The following is a 20,502-nucleotide window of genomic DNA, read 5'->3' on the forward strand; positions in this document are numbered from 1 at the left end:
CTAGGCTACAAGATTTTTATTGAGAATCTTATTAAACATTACACATTATATTAAGTAGATTGTGTAATTATTGGCAGCAACCAGCAGTGGTTTCAGATTGACTATAAATATTATTAATTGGTCCCAGACCACCATCCTGTGGAACATTTGCAAGTACCCAATTGCACCCCAGGGAGCCATGGCACCCAGTTCCTACAACATGTATGACACAGGATCTAATTTTTTTTATATATTTTTTTTTTATTGAAGCAGTGAGTGAAATGGATAGAATACAAAGTAAAAAATACATATACATATTTAACCTCTTCCAGAATCCATGCTTCTACAATGGAAATGAGTACCACTGATTTTAGGATCCCCCATAGATGTGAGTCCACTGGGACCAGATGTCGTATAAGTGGTGGAACTTGTCAGTGGTTGGCCGGGGTGCAAAAATATAATTTCCAACCCTACTCCAACCCAAGTTCACAATATACCACCTGCTGCACCAATGGTAGTTCCGCCTCTGTGTCGTATATGGTTGAGGGCCGGCGCATGTTCGTCTTCAGCAATCACCTGCCGACATTTCAGAAACAACATAATTTCTCACAAGGCCACTTCTCACAGTAGATCCTTGATCATTTTCAGCCCCGACCCATGTTGTCCTCAATCCAGCCCCAGTGGCAAATCTACTATACTTTTTATCTAACTGTATCTGGGCTACTACATGTCCAAAGTGAACATTTGTTAGGACAGTTTACAACCCCATTTCTACATTTTGATGTTTGTTCTTGAGAATGATGCATTTTCCAAAAGCAAAGACTGCATATTGTTCTGCAAGTCAAAGGAAGATATTCTAGCAGAGTTGTGGCAATGCACATGTGCTCTATACCTCAGACAAAAGGATGCACTCCACTTACGTCTGAAGAATTTGAGTGAAATCAGAGGCGTTTAAAGAGAGGAGGGAGCCTGTGTGTACTGTAAATTCTGATTGCGCCCCCTGTGCAGGTCTCTGGGAACATGACACCCATGTAGCAGCCATTTTCCCAGTGATGTTTGGCACTGCGCAGCAAGTGAGGAACCGATGGAGAGGTATTTTTACATGGGTGCAGGGTGTGCGGTTTGTGGGCCCCCTGGATCCAGCGGTCCCTGTGTGCCACACACCTTATACTTATTATAGATACACCAGTGAGTGGAATGATATGAAAAACTCCTCAGACAGACAGACACACACACACACACACACACACACACACACACACAAAACAAAGTGAACTTACATTATAAAATGTAATAATGTTGTTTTAAATAGAGAATAATAATAAAAAGTGAATGATGCTCCTCACCTTTTTTGGGAGTATTCATGTTGTCTGCACGCTGACGGCCAATAGATGTCACCAGATGGAGCAAATCAGGTTTTGAGCCATCTGATTGAGCATAGCCGCCAGTGCTGACATTACTGTTTTGATATCACAATACAAAAAACAGCGCTCTCCGACTCAGACCTGCGGCTTAGTGACTACCCAGGAGCACCACTCTGATACAGACAAACAAGGAAGTAATAACCAAGCGCAAATCCTAATGATAAATGGATATATATATGTGTTTGCATGGTCATAAGGACAACACTTTTAAGGTCGACCATTGAAGGTCAACAGGCTTTAGGTCAACACATGCAAAATGTCGATACACCTAAGGTTGACATGGTCAAAAGGTTGACACGTGCATTAGGTCGACCATGGGAAGGTCGACAGTCAAAATGTTGACATGGGTTTTCATGGTTTTTTTTGTTGATATGTGCTAATTTCATGCCCTACCATCAACTAGGGCGTGAAGGGAGAATAGAATTTGTGCAGACGCAGTGCACTGATACGGTGTTCTTGTTGACTATGTCGACATTTGGGATAAAACCATGAAAATACCATGTTGACCTTTTGACTTTCCTTATGTTAGTTCCAAGGTTGAAGTCTCTCACTTGGATACAGGGAGAGGTCCAATGTACGCACCAGATATTAAGGACTGACCAAGGATGTTACAATGCCTGTGTGTTTTTAATATGTTTTAATATGTATTAACTATGACTTTTATGTGGAATGCTTATTTATTGATATTGTAATGCTTAAGAATGTGCCCCCATCCAGTTATATATGAATTACTTTGGAATCCACATGCCAAGTTTTCTTTTGCACTTTATGGAAATCTATGACTGACCCCCACCTCTAAATCAACTCTAAATCAACCCCCACCTCTAAATCAACAAGTTGGCCAAGTTGGGTATAAATATCTTAGGAATATGCATAGGAATCACATCCTGAGGAAGGACTTTTACGTCGGAAAAGCTTTGGTATGAAAGGTTACTTTTCCACAGGAAGGACCAATATTCACCCATATTATCTGTTGACACTCTTTTCCAACTCAATCCGGGTGAGAAGGATATGAACTGTTTGTCTATATTGGCCCACTTATGAAAGTTCCTGGTTTTATATTTGTCTTATATTTGGACTTTTCAAACATCGGTTTTAAATAAAACACTATTCGGACAATTTACCAAGTCTGTATGTACCAGTCTGACAAGGAACTGCACACAAAGAAACTGCTACATGAACATAGGAATTTTTTTCCCAGGTCAGTACTGTTTATATGAGCATGACGTGCGATGTGTAAAGAGGAAGCAGGTGTAAAGATACCTTTATGAGCATATAGGGACTCATTAAGATTTGCACTTGGTTACTACTCCTTTTTTTGTTTATTACTGTTAATGATGATCATCATTTTAACATACTGGTAGCTGTTAATTAATAATTCATGATCAGTACAACATATATAACATTGTTTCCTAACTGTCTTGCTTTATATGCTTAATGTAGTTACATCTTGACATCAGATATAAGAAAGAAAACTGAATGCTGCCTGCTCTCAGCTTTACTTTTCAAGGTAAAAATCAGCTCTCTGCTTAATGATAATTTCTGTTTACTAAATGGAATAATCAACAGTCATGCTTTTGTTTTTATTTCTAGTCCTTGTTTTATGTGTCCTTGCCACATCCAGATGAAGACCATGATTATGCATTATATGAAATTGGAGAAGGATGTGAAGTACCGGATCTAATTCCAGGGATTGACCTGTTTTCTGATCAGCACCGAGCAGATGCCGCAACTGTTGTTTCCAGTCTAGGATTTCTCATTTCAGAATTACATTCTGTGGCTCAAAATCTCATGGTTAGTCCCTTATTTAAAAAAATAACACATTTTTACATTTCAGTAATGTGAACTTTCTCTGCTTTTATTCAATGTCAATCAGTAAATATACTCCATATATATATATATGAAAGTATTATATTAAAGTAAAGAAAAACATTAAATTTGTGTATATATACTACACAATCAAACAATCCGGGTGGTTAAGCTAGCGCTCCTCTAAACTCCTTTTGCAGAATACTATGGTTATGTAAACATGTCCAGTTTGGTGTTCTGAAGCTTGTTAAGTCCTGTTCAAATAAAATAATGGTAAGCAGGTATATTTAGTACATTACATACAGTATACACTGTGGGGGTTATTGTAATTTGATCGGTTCCCCTTGCGTTCGCACGGGGGACTAATGTTTTGCATCTGCACATGCACAGGTGCATTTCTGCGCATGTGCGAACGCAGGGTGAGAGCAGGCATGGCGGTGTTTAGACCACACGCAATGCATGTAGACCAGAATAAGGTCCTGTGACTGTAAAAATGCATCATCCTAACCTTATTTAAAAAGTACACCTCTTAAATATACTTAACTGACACTGTCAAGATTCCCTCCTTCGGGATGCCAGCATTGGTATTTTGAATGCCAGCATTTTAACCTCTGTATCCCCTTTTAAATAATTTCAAATGTGCAATATGGCTGCATTTATTTTATTTTAATTCTCAAATTTAATTCTAATATATAGTCCCTCATACCCATTATATGCTTCAATTATCATGCCTTTATATATTATATGCCTCAGAGCACCCTCCTACCCTTATATTCCAAGTCAGATCCGTTTCATGCCCCTTTATATCCCTCACGCCCAATAATTTCCCTATATATGCCTCAGAAGCCCCCTCATGTACTTATATGCCAAGCCAGATCCCCATCATATCCCTTAATATGCCTCAGATTCACATAACGCCCCTATCCATGCCTCAGAGCTGCCTCCTGTATTTACAGATGGGTCCACAGTGAGCCATCCTAATATAAATAACGCGTGAGCTCTGTGTGACTCTGTAGCATCGGATGTCTTTTAAGTAATGGATCTTTGCAGTGTATTCTTGGAAATAGTGTAATGTAGCATTTCTTATGCAGACACATTGAATATAGACATGCTACAATAACATTTAAATCAGCAGAAACTGCTTGTGCAGCCTAAGGCTCCATTATGCAAATAAGAATGACCTTCTAATCTTACATATGCCTCAGATCCCTCATATGCCTTTAATGCCAGATCATTGGCACCCATGACCCTTTAGATGCCCAAGATCAGCTCTCACGCTGCCCCCCCCCCCCCCCTTATGCCCTAAATACTAAGCCAGTCCAGAGCTCCTTCATATAGCTACTAGGGCAAAACATACATGCGGGAAGATCATTAATTCTCCTCTTTATATGTTAAATGCAGTCTGAAACTCAGAGTACCATATAGCGTTTGGAGAACCTTTGTGGTGACATACTCTATGATAGACTTGTGTTGATTGATTTGGCCTGGAGGTGATGGACTGCAGGGCAGGCTTAGAGCAACAGGGAGGTCCTCCAATGACTCACTGACAGTAATGTCATGTTTGGATTCTCAGATAGGGGGCCAGATTCTCTAAGCTTCAAAAGTGATAAAATGGAGAGTGATAAACAGCCAGCCAATCAGCTCCTACCTGCCATGTCCTATGCTGCACATGCTAACTACATGTATTGAGAGGTACTACTCTGTTGAGACTTTAAGTGCCTCACGAAAGAATGCAGGTACACCATGCAAACATTACTTATTAGAATTGTATTAAATTGTGCAATATATTTTGCAATAAATTAGAGGGGGTTATTTTTTTGCATAATCTTGGCCAAGGTTATGCTCTTGCTTACTACATCCAGGTAACCTTTTATCATTCCTACGGTCTGTTGCACTATTTGTTTGTACAATACCCTCAGTCTGCAGGGCTACATAATAAGTTGAAACTTTAATAACTTCAATGTAATTGTAAGTAATGAACTTGGTGGATATGGATTAATTATTATATAACTATTGTATGGTTTCAACTTAAAATAATATGTTGTATTTACAGGTTTTACCGTTATTTACATTATATCAGTATTTTGCTGGTACGATTTGTCATGACACTGTCAGATCTGTTCAAGCTAGGATCTTAAAGGTATGTGAAATGTTAATTTAAGTTTATTGACACTGAGACAAACTGATGACACTGTGTCTCTTGGCTGTTGTAAACATTTTATAATACCTAATGTTATCTGGACAGCAATTGATTGGTCTCTTGCTCTGTTCTGTCAAATGTTAAATTAGCAATTATCAGGGGCATTTCTGAATATTAGTTCTCTAGTATGTCGATTCTATCTTTTTTTATTGCGCAGTTTAGAAAATGAAACATCTGACTATTTGTTTCTAATCAAAATGTAAATTTTCTGTGATCTCTAATTCTATCTTACAGTAAATGTGATGATGACCCTGTTCCAAAAGTTTAAAATGATGATTTAATTAACTGTGTCATATCCGTAACATGAACCAGCCAGGTTTTTACAGGTTGTTGAGTATCCCTTATCCAAAATGCTCAGGACCAGAAGAATTTTGGATAACGGATTATTCCGTATTTCAGAATATTTTTATATTTCATTGATGTATCTTGAGGGATCTTGCATTTATGTTGTACAAACACATTAAACACATGAAATAAACACAAATATATTTTATTTGTACATAAACCAAGGATTCAAAACATGAAACAAAGTTTGTGTACTATCTCAGGTACTGAATCTGAATGCCAAGCAATCATTTTCTTGCACATATAGGCCCTTATTCTGATCGGTGCGGCCGGATCCAAATATGCGGCCAGGACCGTGCGTGCGAAACCCCGCCTTCCATACGGATCGCCAACTCCGTCCGTACGCGGTAAGAAGCTGGCCGAACGGACCGCACGTGTATTTTTCATGGAATACGCCTCCTCCATCTCAGGGAACCTCCCCCATCATTCGATGGTCGCAGACCATCGAATGCAGGACCGAGTGGTCCACCAGCTCCCGCAATCTCAGACCACACGGGCATGTTTCCGTGCAAAAGCAGGGATCTGGGCGGGCAGCTGACATCCGCATTACCATACGTACGCCCAGCGTTTGCATGGGAACGCCCATGAAACGCGGGGCGTATGCATATGGTAATGAGCCCAAATAGCCCTTCACGCCCCTCTCCACCCCCTGTTCGGAGTGTTCACATTTCATGCGGGATTTGGTCGTACGCCTCTGCACATGCACAGACACAAAACATCGGCGGCACGAACGCACGCGGATATTACCGCACCGACCAGAATAAGGGCCATAGTGCCAGTTACATATCATGTCCCCAGTAGTGCTAGTTACATATCATGTCCTCAGTAGTGCCAGTTACATATGTCCTCAGTAGTGCCAGTTACATATCATGTCCCCAGTAGTGCTGTTACAGATATCCCCAGTAGTGCCAGTTACATATCATGTCCCCAGTAGTGCCAGTAACATATCATGTCCCCAGTAGTGCTAGTTACATATCATGACCTCAGTAGTGCCAGTTACATATCATGTCCCCAGTAGTGCCAGTTACATATCATGTCCCCAGTAGTGCTATTACAGATGTCCCCAGTAGTTCTAGTTACATATCATGTCCCCAGTAGTGCCAGTTACATATCATGTCCTCAGTAGTGCCAGTTACATATCATGTCCCCAGTAGTGCTGCTACAGATATCCCCAGTAGTGCCAGTTACATATCATGTCCCCAGTAGTGCTGTTACAGATATCCCCAGTAGTGCCAGTTACATATCATGTCCCCAGTAGTGCTGTTACAGATATCCCCAGTAGTGCCAGTTACATATCATGTCCCCAGTAGTGCTGTTACAGATATCCCCAGTAGTGCCAGTTAAATATCATGTCCCCAGTAGTGCCAGTTATATATCATGTCCCCAGTAGTGCTTTTCCCCAGATTTCCCCAGATTCACTTTCTGGAATTTATGGTTTTCGGAATAATTTGGATAACGGATATTTGGATAAGGGATACTCAACCTGTATATATTTTTGTGTACCGATAAAGCCAACTAAGATTAACCCTCTATTGCTTATAGACACACCTTTCTATTCCTCCCCTTTAAACTGGGGTGATATCCTTTTTCATCTGTCTAGAACTTTCACATGAGTTTTTGGAGGGTATGGGCTAAAATGGTTTCTCATCTCTTTTATAACAGATATTTAGCTAAGCTAAAGCTATTTATTCATTCAACATAAGACAAAAAAAAAACTTGAAACCTAATTGAATTACAGATTGGGGCACATGAAGACTTTATGCATACACGTATTTGAATGTGAATGCATAAATCCGTATGCAGATCTGGGTTTACCCGTGCTAATGACCCCTTTCATCTACTGAACAAGCAAGTCAATTTGGATATATAGTGTTTACCTATATTGTTCAGTGTGTACACTGAATATCGTTTGCCAGGGTTTTCAGGGGAAAACACAGGGGGAATATGCTCATAGAGAATATCAGCTATTGTGTAAGAGGCTTAAATGTGTAGAGATCTCAGATACCAATTTGACAGATCAAAGAAATATTTTAGCCCATAAACAACATAATATTTATGAATTATATAGCCTAATAAATAATATGTGTCAAAATAGTAGTGTGCTTTTTTAATTCTCAATATCCTGAATTAAGTTTTTATGTTATTATCTTTTTCTAAATATAAATACCAATGAATGTAACTCTTTTAATAAAATACTAGTTAAAAGCCCATCAAAATGACAGCTTCTGCAATGTACTTTCACTTTGATCTGTGACAATTATAAGCCCACAAACTCTCCCCTTCACCCCCAGTCCGTATCTGCTCCTACCTCCAATCTCTGTCTTCACAGCTCCCTCTCTCCGTATCCAGAAAGTTTAAAACAGATCATTGTCCCTGCAAAAATTGCTTTAACTTTCTGTTATGACATAGTTTAGTCATTTAGTCTGTTGAGTGGCCTCTAACAGTCACTGGAGATATATATATATATATATATATATATATATATATAACACACTAAAAGGTTTGTTAGGTTGCGAGTAGGGCCCTTTCACTTCTTTATGTGTTTGTTATTACCCAGTCTTGTTTTATTACTGTTCTTTCACTGTACTGTTACGAATTTTAATGTGCAGTGGAATATATGGATAGTGGGAATCCAGCAGTGCATAGTGCATTCATTAAAAAGTCCTTAGTATGTTTGTCTGCAGCTATCTCCTTGAGAGTTTGACCAGAACTCTAATGTCCCAATGGTACATGCAAAGGAAGCGCAGTATGAGCATATATCAAACACGTTTTACTGAAATATAAAAGCTCACATATATTAAAATAAACAATAAACAGCTTGCAGCATATTACAGCATAAAAATCAAGTTTAAGAAGTTTAACAATAAATAAAAACATGTTGTATATATGTTTTTATTTATAGTTAAACTTGTTTTTTATGCTGTAATATTATAATAATGATTAGTGATTACACATGCCAATATGGTAATCAAATGTAGATGCACTTCAGCTGGGGCATGGTGAATATAAGACACCCTATTGCGTCAGGCCACACCCCCTGATGAAGTCCTGTGATGACGAAACGCGTTGGGCGTGGCTTCTGACTGACCACGTGCTCTACTGGCGTTCATTGTTTATTTTAATGTATGTGAGCTTTTATATTTCAGTAAAAAGTGTTTGATTATATGCTCATACTATGCTTCCTCTCCTTACTTTACATATATATGTGTGTATATATATATATATATATATATATATGTATGTATCTTTCTATTTTAATAGTATATTGAGAATGAAACTCAAATCATCAAACTTTTTTATATTACAGTATTTTTCTGTCTAAGTGATCTAACTCTTTGCATTATTCTATCTCTGTAGAGTAAAGTCCTCACAGATCTATACATGTTTGCTGAAGCTTTCCATGAACTTTCTCTCCTCGATATTGGAATACGAAACCCGATAAGCGCACACAAAGGATTCACACCTGCTGCAACGCCTGTAATAAATCACTTAATTTTACTTTCTTTTTTGCTTACAGTATAGGTCATAGTGTGTAGTAGATCACTAGTTCACTGGATTTAATGATCCAGCTGATACTGCCTGTTTTTTTGTCTTTATAATTGTATACTTTTATTTTAGGGAAATGTGAGTTTTTCTTCCTCTAAGACCCTTATCTGCAGTGAAAACTTACAGGTATTCTAAAAATACTACATCATATGTGCATCTAGATATAATGCATTAAAATGGTTTAACATTGAAATGCTCACCTGTATCCTATAAACTCATTGTGCTTTAAACATTTAATGACTTCTCTTGCTTGAGAGGTTGAAAATCTCAGCTCAGCAAAACACTCGGGGTGACATTCTATGCTGTGCGATTATCATTTTTTTGCAGTAATTAGACCACAAAATGGCGATATCGCATTTTCCCATTAAATCGTTAATTTAATGGGATGCGCTAAGGGACTGAAATCACATATTATGTGCGTTAAGGTACGAGATAAATTCGCATTTTTATCGCATCCAGATGTTTTCGTATAGAAAACTATACAAGTCGCTTATTTAATGCAATGCGCATTTGCACATCGCATTTTTTAGGTGATTAATTATCGCACTTATTTCAGACCAGGGTCTGTTAGGCGAATTAGCCAGAACCCTGCACAGATCGCAATGTTCTGTGCAGGGTTCTGCTGTAAAAAATAAAAGAAAGGGTTAAAAAAAAAAAATAACGAGCGCGGGGTCCCCCGCCCGAGTATAACCAGCCCCGGGCTCACTGAGCCGGTGCTGGTGACATAAAATCAGGGTCCCCGACAAATAGGGGTCCCCTTGATTTTATGAAACCAGCACCAGGCTCAAGGTCCGGCGCTGGTTCCCAAAATACGGGGGACAAAGTGACTAGGGGTCCCCCGTATTTTAAGAACCAGCACCGGACACAACCAGCCAGCAGGGTAATGCCACAGCCGGGGGAAACTTATTATATAAGCTCCCGCTGCCAAAGCATTAACCCCTTGGCTGGTCAGCATGGGCAGGGGTCCTGGGGAAGTGGGGACCCCCCTCAATGAAGGGGTCCCCCCCTCCAGGACTTACCAGCCCATGCTGATAGTCCGGGGCTGTCCCCGATGCCCCTGGGCGGTGGGCATCGGGCTGATGACTTGTGTAAAAAAAAGAATTAAAACTATTGTTTTATACTGGCGAGAAAGTCGGCTCCTGATTGGCCAGAAATCATTCTGAATACAGACGCAGAGGAAGTAACATCTCAGCGCATCTAGAGCAGAGATGTTTCCTCCTCGGCGTCTCTAGTTAGAATGATTTCTGGCCAATCAGGAGCCGACTTTCTCGGCTCCTGATTGGCCAAGAAATCATTCTGTGCAGAGACGCCGAGGAGGAAACATCTCAGCGCCGGTCAAAGTCCTGCAAGCCGGGTACCAGATGGGAGCAGCGCAGTCACCGGAGAGGAGTCCGAGGTCGCCGCCGGGGACCAGGTGAGTTGGATTTGCTTCCTTAGGTACCCCTGTGGACTACCTCGGATCCCGGACCCCGGATTCTGCAGCCCAGGAGCCCCGGAACCCCAGGACCAGCCCCGGAACCAGGACCAAGGCCCCGGAACCGGACTCTTCTGCCCTGGAGCCCCGGAGGACGGACCCAGGATCCAGGGACCGACCTACGGGCTCAAGGTAGGTAAGTATCAGTGTGTGTGTGTTTTGTGTGTATTAAAGTTTTATTTTACAGTGTGTCAGTGTGATTATGTGAACTATTTTTTGCACTGCAGAACTACAAGTGCCAGCGGGCCCTTTAATGCCCCGCATGCTGGGACTTGTGGTTCCCCAAGTCCCAGCATGCGGGGTAGGCTTGCTGGGACTCATAGTTCGCCAGTATAAAACAATAGTTTTAATTCTTTTTTTTACACAAGTCATCAGCCCGATGCCCACCGCCCAGGGGCATCGGGGACAGCCCCGGACTATCAGCATGGGCTGGTAAGTCCTGGAGGGGGGGACCCCTTCATTGGGGGGGTCCCCACTTCCCCAGGACCCCTGCCCATGCTGACCAGCCAGGGGGTTAAAGCTTTATAATAAGTTTCCCCCGGCTGTGGCATTATCCTGCTGGCTGGTTGTGTCCGGTGCTGGTTCTTAAAATACGGGGGACCCCTAGTCACTTTGTCCCCCGTATTTTGGGAACCAGCGCCGGACCTTGAGCCTGGTGCTGGTTTCATAAAATCAAGGGGACCCCTATTTGTCGGGGACCCTGATTTTATGTCACCAGCACCGGGGCTGGTTATACTCGGGCGGGGGACCCCGCGCTCGTTTTTTTTTTTTTACACTTTGCGCTGTCCTGCAAATGTGCGATTTTCAGACATGAAAATCGCACATTTTCAGGACTAAATACAGCGCACCACTTCGCTGCAAATCGCCCCTCTTCGCACTTTTCAGCCTCCAATGCGCATCACATTAAATATGCGCATTTTGACTGAAAAATGCGAATTTAAAATAGGCGATTTGCGGCGATGTGGTGCGCAAATAAAACATGCGCATTTAGCGCATAGCATAGAATGTCACCCTCTATATGGTTTTATTAAAGTATCCTGGTTTTAACACTTATACTGGTTGTAAAATTAGCATACCTCCCAACTGTCCCGCTTTTCTCAGGACAGTCCCATTTTTTTTCGGGGCCGGCAGTGTCCCGCCGTGGGGGGTACACTTGGGAGTCCCCCCAATTGACTCTGGCCATGCCCCCATAGTGATGGAAAATGTGAGGCCATGCCCACTTCAACATAGGCCACACCCCTTTTCCGCACCTGCACTGCGGAACTGCGCAAGCTTTCCGATCCTCTATTTTTAAATGTTCGTAGGTATGAAATGAGTGTCATGTATTCTATTAGTGTCATGTAGTCCTATCGTTATTCTATCACAACTTAACCACTTCAGTGCTCGGGTGTCTGAATATACATGTGCCCGAACACCTGAGCATGCCCCCCCCTTCCTCCCCCGAGCGGCTCAGAAGTTTTCTGATCGGCCACAAGCAGTCGAAGCTGGCAGCAGCAGCCCCAGGGGAGCAGGGGCTGCTGCAGAAGACCAGCGGCTGCAGCTTGAGTGGTGAGTATTTCTGGGGCAGGACAAACCTGTCCAGGTAGGTTTGTCCTGCACCAGGGAAACCCATCACTCAAGAGATCAAATACAGAAAATACTGAAGCATTTATTTATGCTCACAAAAAAACAAGTACATGCAAATGCAAAATAGACTTTAAAATTCCTGTATATTTAAAAGCTAGTGATGAGAATTGCTCACTTCATATGTTAGTAATTAATTTAGCACATTTCTTTATAATATTGTAGAGAAGTACAAAGTTTAGTCTCTAGATAAAGACTCTTGTTAGAGAATTCCAGTGTTGTCTGTTGTCAGGCCTAGGTTTACCCTGGAGCTTTTGTTACTAAAACAAGGAAAGTTTGAACTCTTCTGTAGCCTTACAGCAACATCTAGCGCTTCATAACTGTTCCCTGAAGGTGACTTTCTTGTCTCTAAGGCTTTAATAGCAGTGCTTAAGGCTCACTTAATTGGAGGCCATAGCCTAATAGGAAGCCTTCCAGGTAAATATTCTGCAAGAAGCACAATACGTTACAATGTTGATGTTAATGCTGAAATACATTATATTGTGTAACTTATAAAAATAGCAATGTTTCAAAAAGTGTTTATCCGAAGCAATACTTCTATAAACTATATCTAAATTACAGGCCATTGAAGACATTCTCAACAGAAAACCCAGTGCCTGTCTACTCTCCTTGTGTGATAAAATGACCATAGCTAAGTTGGTGCTGGCTAAAGCACATTTCATCCTAAAACTGTCTTCAACAATTAATGCCATCCCTGAAGTATTGAAGAAGCCTAATAATAGTGCGACGGAGGATACCACAGAGCCTCAAAGTAAAACCCAGGAGACTGACTCATTAGGTAACAACTAAAATAGTTATTTTAGTTGTTACTGTTACTGTTACTTTAGTTGTTACTGTTACATGTTACTAATGTAAAACTTATTTTGCCCAAGTACTTTATCAATGTGCAATTCTTTTAAATGGTTTTATGCCCTCAGACAGCTGTAATTTATTTGAGTGGTGATGCCTTCTTACAAGTTCTATTACAAAAAAATGTTGACATTCATAATGTCAAAATGGAACACTTTAACATCGATCATGTAGACAGTGACATACCCTACCTGCTGACCCAGCTGTGACTTATCCATTTGAGGTCCGAGGGGGTAATAGACTGTTACTCCTGGGTTAAATGTGGTGTTCTTGTGAGTATTATTCCCCATCCCTAACCTCTAACTTCCCTCTAATCAGAGGCGGATTTTCCACAAGGCAACTTAGGCGCCCGCCTAGGGCCCAGCAGGGGCCTCATGAAGATATCCTGTCCATTCAAAACGTTCCCAGAGGAGCGTTTCCCTACCACAGCATGACATCACATGGACCTGCCCATACTCCCAAAGTCTCTTTGATGTTCTGTGGTAGGATGGTAGGATGAAAATTTTTTGTAAAGTAAAGCTGGCAGTCAGTTTACTTTAAATGTGACTCATGTATTAAGCCAACTTTCAAAAAGACCTAGAGCCTGATTCAGATGTATACGCAATGCGATGTTCACACATCTGAGCATCTATCGGTAGACTGTGCATGTGCCAATGAACTCTATCAATGCCGCCTGCAATCAGCAGCAAAAATATAGTGCTATGGATTGTTGGAGGGAGGAGGGCCCCGAATCAGTATTTTGCCTAGGGCCCCATGAGGTCTAATGCTAACCTCCCTCCTGCAATCCAACCCTAGCCACCCCATCAGCTGCCTAACCCTCCCACCAGCAGCCTAGCCTTAATGTTCTGGGAATGTTAACACGTTGCCTGTCAACATTTTAACAATGTTGGCATTATAACTGTCAACATTGTGGTCTTGACATTATGAATGTGGACATTTTAACTACATCCTCTATTAAATAACATACATTGCTTTATTTTTCTGGTTTCTTTAAGTTCTTTTCACCACTTCCTTAATGTAATTTCGGCATAGTTATGTTATTTGTCCAAAAATGTGCCATCGATAATCTTGCTGTGTACATACTCTCCAGCTGTATACACAAAGCAATTCTATGTCACATCTGAGAGCAGTCACATCTGTGACTGCATTATATCAAATATTTATGAAAAACCAAGAAAGCCAACACCAGAAAGATAAATAAGTATACTGAGTAAAAGTTGCAATAATAGTCACTAATTTGATATCATGTTTTAATTGTCAAAAAACTTTCAATTAATTACTCAGTAATCACAAAAAATATGTTATACAGTAGTTACCAAACATTTAAGAGTTCCACCCAGTAACATCTGAAATGTGTTGAATTATTTTGTTTCATTGTATAAATGTAAATTTTTAAGAAGTTACAGTTACTGTAAAATTAAATATTGGACATAATGCGCCGGATGTAATGAAGTCCGAGATTGGCGGCCGTGTGCGATGCCGGCCGAACTTGGATTGTTTTTAAAAGGGCAAAACCATTCCTTGTGAATGACCGCTCCTTTAAAAAAGTTTAAGTTCGCCCTGCATCCCGCACGGCTGCCGAACTTGGACTTCATTTCATCTGGAACAATATGTTTTATTAAACTTTTTATCAGTATATAAAATGAATACTATAATATGATTTTTTCTTACATTTTATTTTAGCTGATAACATTGATTCTAAAGATAAATCTGATACCCCAGTACAACTAGCTTCTGCTCCAGATCTCTCTCTACCGAAGCTAAAGGTGAGCTAGATATCGCTTACTGCTCTTGGGGAAGTATAAAAGGTTTATGTTGCTGAAGTATAACTCCTGTGCATAAGGAGGCCAATCCCAGGCCATTTTTTCAATCCCAGGATTCGGGATTGAAAACCTGTCAATTTCGAGTTTCCCGGGATCTCAGGATTGGCCTCCTGACATTGCGCTGTTCTTGGAACTGCTTAGAAGCAGTCCATTAGCAGGTGTGCATATGTGAGGTGGTGGAGAGGGTAGACGGGAGGTTGGGAGGCAGAGGAACGAGCAGGCATGTGTATGCTGCGGGGATGGTGGGTGGGGGGGAGGGGCAAGGAAGGGACTCACAGGAGCTGGTGAAAAGGGATGGGAGGTGTGTGGCTTTGCTGCGTGACCTCGAACATCGTGCTGCACAGCTGCTCAATATGTTTTCCAGGCAACACCCAAAAGCTAAGGACTGGTGGTACACAGCACTTTCAATCCAAAAATCCCAGGATTGTAGACTCTAATGCTGGGATTGAAATCCTGCCCAAAAATTCCTGAATCCTGGGATCCCGCTGATCCTGGGGTTAGCATGACTACTTGTGCATATATAAAACATGGACCTGTATTACTGAATATTATTTTTGATGCAAAACGCTGTCTCCTTTATTGTGCACGCTTAACTTTTTGTTGTGCAAAAACACACAGGATACCATCTACAAACAGTTTTACATTCAATTGTGTATCAGATCCATTGTCTCCAGAGACATACATAGTTTTATTTTTTAGATTGTTTAAGAGGGAACAGTCTCTCTTCATTCATTTTTTCTTTCATTTTTTCCTTTTTTTTATAATTAGGACATTTTGTTGAGTGAGGCTGAAGAAAGAGTAACATCCATTCTACAGGATTTAGAAAAGAAATATAACTCCCAACTTTCCGAGTGTTCTGCAGTGGAGCTGGAAGTGGCAGTTGAGGCAAAGCTTCAACTCTGTACAATTGCTCAACAGAGGCACTACACTGCAGTAAGGTAAGTGTAACTCAGGACATCACTGCGCTGGTTGGTACACTAAGGATTTTACAACTATTAAGGTAGCATATCCAAAACTAATTATATTTAGAAATTCTATTTTGGATCTAGACAATATTTGATTTAATCATAGAATTTCATCAATTCCTCTTCCTTATTTCATTTAGATCCCCAATTTTCCATTAAAAATATATATTTTTTGAACTGTGGGCCTGATTCAGAGATGTTTGTAACCCGAATGGTTTATTTTCATCTCAGATAGTTGTAGGACTGCGCATATGCACATGTGCGGAATGAGTCCTGCATGATCGCACACTGTTCCATCAAGCAGCAACATGATTGAGAGGCTGTAGCCATTTGGGGGGTAGAGATTAGTTTGCACCATTCTGCATTCTTCAAAACGGGGGGCTTATTGTCCTGTTTTTCTTGGTGTGCCAAGGCCAAGGTCTGTGTCTTCTAATGCATATTTCCTGGCTGCTTCAGTATGAAAAGTCCAGCCATCCTGAGTAACTAGAGGGGCACAAATGATCCGGTGCTGCCAATCACAGATGCATGCAGGAGGCGTTCATTTACATAGGATTCCGCCTACTTAATTTGCATAATTTAGCAGTGGTGACTGCGACAACAGTTTACAGCATTCATTTTACATGTTGTTTCAAGGGCCTCTGTGCTCACCTGTCATGCATTTGACCATTTCCTGATGGTGTGCGTACACATACACTTTGCATAAGAAAACCACAAGTGTAAGCATACATAGCCTATAGTGGCATGCGGTGGGGTGAGGCAGGTTAGGCAGAGCTTTTTCTGTCATACTATCATATACGCCGGAGCTTTGATTTTATAAAGTACGTCAAAAATACAAGGAATATATTTAAAAAAATCTTATTTTTATTATTCTAATCATTTTTATAGTCATAACTCTGGAGTAAAAAGTATATGGCATGTAAGGCAGTGTCTCACCCTGCTACCTTTTCTGCATATCTCTTATCAAAACTCCCCGAATCCCCAGCAGTGTATACTGCTGCACATGTGTATAATGCTGGGATGCAGTTTAAATCCCGGCGGTCGGGATCCCGGCGTTCAAAATCCCGACGCCGGAATCCCGAACGCAGAAATCCCCACACTTTCTCCCCCCGAGGGTGTCCATGACACCCTCGGAGGGAGAATAAATTAGTGTGCCGAGCGTAGCGAGGCACCGGGCCCGTGGCATGCGAGCGCAGCAAGCCCGCAAGGGGGGTGATCCACGTCCCCCCCTTGTCGGGATTTCGGCGTTCGGGATTCCGGCGTCTGGATCTTGAACGCCGGGATCCCGACCGCCGGCTTTTCATGCCAAATCCATAATGCTGGTATGTACCCCAGGGCTCATATTTTGTGTGCAAATCTGGCTCTAGAATTTGCCAGGGACTTCTCAGCCATTTACCTCACGCATGTCCCTGATAGCCTAGTGGGGCTTAGCGATACACGCATAGTGGCAATGCTGAATGAGGACACATCTTTACCAAATACGTCACTTTTATTTTTAATTTATTAAGCATTATTTAATTACGGTACATTTTTAACCTACTCATTTTATTCTACACTAAGGGGACTTATAATCACAAGAAAGGAATATAGATACAACTGAATAATATAATAAATTATAATCTAGTAATAATAATCATTATCATCATCATCATATATTTTAATAGAGTAATGCTTATTGATTAATACATCAAAAACCACATACTGTAAACACAAATGCACTTGTATCAGGAAGCACATATCTACATGATGTAACATATTATGACACATGAGAAACCACACAAGATTTCATGAAACAGCCACTAAAGAAACAAAGCAGAGATTTAATGAGTACAACATAAGACAGAGCATGTACAGAATTGGAAGGACCTAAACTAGTCAAATAGTGAGTAGGAGTATTGTAGGAGTAGACAAACCAATGGCGATTTCCACATCCCAAAAATACAGTACTATATAATATAGAAACATTCTACAGTGGGGGGGTTTTGTAATCATATTTTTAATAAACACTTCCAATTATGACACTGTCCATATAACAATGATTATATTTAGGGATATAATTATATCCTCATTATGAATGACCAAAATAAGAAATGAGTGGATTGTTATCATACATAGAACAAAATATTTACACTAAGATAATTTGCAAATTATGGTTTTGTTTTTGTACATCTGACGTGTGATGTTATTTTCTGCTAAATATGTCACTCAACAAACCCATTGAGAGGGTGTCTGCACTACAGTACTATATTCCTAAACAGATACAAAGCTTGTGCACTAATAGACCAGGAACAGCTTTAATAAACACATATTGCCATTTTTTTGCTGTGCGACGCAATCATTTTTTTGCTACAAAAATACTCCTTGGGGTCCAATCATATAGATGCAAGTTTGAAAAAGCAAGCATGTATTGATCAGTATAACTAATTCTGAGACAATTATATATACGATCACATAAAGAAATATGTGGGTTTGCTTATAATCATTATTTTTTATATGTATTTCTATGTATAAAATTGCAATACTCTATACAATTCAAACAATATGCAAAAACTGTTCGGAGACAGGATACTAAATACCGGTCATCCTACACACTAATGATCATGCAGAGTTCACAGAATCAATTCACAAAAGTGGCATTTCGAAATTCTGATCACTGTACAAAAATATTATAAAAACAAAGTGCAGGATTGTATATTATGTAAAAGCCATAAGAAAAATCCCTGTACATAGTTTTCAATATATTTCAGTGGCAACCAAGCCACTTAGGAGTGGGTCTGTTTACAGTATCAAGCAATGATAATCTCTTTCTCTGAAGTTTTCTCTATCTGCATCTTCAGATTTATCAATTGGCACCTTTGTGTTGCACTTTACTGCTGCCTCCATAGCACGCTATGTGGATGATGAAGGTAGTCAATTTTTAAGCAATGAAAAGCTCTACTTTTGTAACACCAAATAAGATTAAATGTGCTTGCACAACCTATTAATCATCCGCATGACCACCATATCAGCTCTTGCATGCTCAATAGGGGCCAGGACTACCATATTGCATACAGTATAACCTGATGCAGGAAGGCAAATGATAAGGTAATAACGATTTGCAGCAATGTGGAATGTGTTTGTGTACAGATAAATGAAACATATTGCTAAATTTACCATCAGGTGTCACTGGTCCTCCAGTGCCATGTATAGGATAATCCTACCTAGCCATTGCTTGTTAAATTGAGCCACTTCATTGTCCACAAAGCAAGCTACAGGCATGCAGACTGCTGTAAAAGACAAATATATGGAAGCATCTGTGAATTCTCTGCAGTAGCCTTCTTGCCAAACAGAAAGAAGCAGTGATAATCTCTTCTGGCAAAATAGGCGTTCTCACATCTTCATATATAGACCCCTTAATGTGAAATGTAGAATCCACCCTACTGTGATGTGAGATTAAAACACTATCAGTACAGATTCAAGAGCAGTATAAAATCCCACATATATCACATACAGTATATATATCCCATACTAAATACCTGATCAGAGAGAGCGAAATAACCAAAACATGTTCAACTTTTTGCTGACAGTTTGCACACTGAAATAAATCTCAAAAAGTGGTGACTTTACTGAAATTACACATTCATTTCCTATATAGCAGAAGTTGAAACGCTGACAAAAGAGTCTGTCTTTCAGTTGCAAAATGGGAGCAGAAAGGTCACATCTATATTATAATATAAGACAGTGCTAATGTATGCAGGACATCTATAGCTATGCTTTTGTTCCCAACTGTAGTGTGGCTATGGCGTTTTCTGCACTGAAGTTACTTCAGGAAGCAAAAATCTATAGAGTGAAAATGCAATCTGATAGCAAAACTGTGTCTCTGCCGTGCAAACCATACTCAACACAAAATGAACAGGTAAGTGACCAATAGAATACCTCAATAATGGTTATTTTCCACAGGTATCTTTTCTTGTAAAAGTGTGCAGTATGATATCTTGATAATCATGTTTACTGTAATGACGATGATGACCCTGTTGAGATTTATAATGTTGACAGTTCTGATATGTCAACATGTTAGAATATCAACTTGTCATCCTTGGTGGCCCGGCGGTGCTATGGAAGGCTGCATCATCTCCAGAATGGCTTCTGGATTTTAGCAGTCATGCGATTGTGACTTTCAAGTCAGTTCTCTTGTCCTCCAGCTTTCTCACCTTATCCCAAACCTCCTCTCCCCATAGACTGACCCTATCCATACTGCCTGCAGCCTATCCTTGCATCATACCAATATTCACATCATAACTGTTGACATTATGCTGTCAGCATTATGAATGTTGCTATTTACTTTGTTTACCTTTTGATAACATTCCCTCAAGAGACTGATTTTATTTTGTATTTATAACCTGACCAACCAATGGTAAAAATAACTAACACTGACATTACATTTACTTTCCGTTGGACAGTAGTCCACCTTATTAATATCTGCCACTGT

At 40.3% G+C, this 20,502-nt stretch overlaps 1 protein-coding gene across 2 annotated transcripts in view; it reads left to right on the top strand.

Annotated features, from left to right (window-relative positions):
• The window catches only part of CFAP54 (cilia and flagella associated protein 54), a 341,833-nt gene that overhangs the window by 231,462 nt on the left and 89,869 nt on the right, over positions 1 to 20,502 (top strand). The window contains exons 45-53 of one of the 2 annotated variants that reach the window (XM_083182295.1): positions 2,847 to 2,913; positions 2,997 to 3,197; positions 5,266 to 5,352; positions 9,115 to 9,234; positions 9,376 to 9,429; positions 12,962 to 13,178; positions 14,933 to 15,015; positions 15,841 to 16,010; positions 19,806 to 19,929. In XM_083182295.1, the coding sequence (XP_083038421.1) occupies positions 2,847 to 2,913; positions 2,997 to 3,197; positions 5,266 to 5,352; positions 9,115 to 9,234; positions 9,376 to 9,429; positions 12,962 to 13,178; positions 14,933 to 15,015; positions 15,841 to 16,010; positions 19,806 to 19,929 (1,123 nt within the window). The remainder of the gene's footprint in view (positions 1 to 2,846; positions 2,914 to 2,996; positions 3,198 to 5,265; positions 5,353 to 9,114; positions 9,235 to 9,375; positions 9,430 to 12,961; positions 13,179 to 14,932; positions 15,016 to 15,840; positions 16,011 to 19,805; positions 19,930 to 20,502) is intronic. The other variant, XM_083182296.1, reaches the window with a different exon arrangement.

This window comes from Crinia signifera, chromosome 4, assembly GCF_055691185.1.
Source record: "Crinia signifera chromosome 4, ASM5569118v1, whole genome shotgun sequence".
NCBI lineage: Eukaryota > Metazoa > Chordata > Amphibia > Anura > Myobatrachidae > Crinia > Crinia signifera.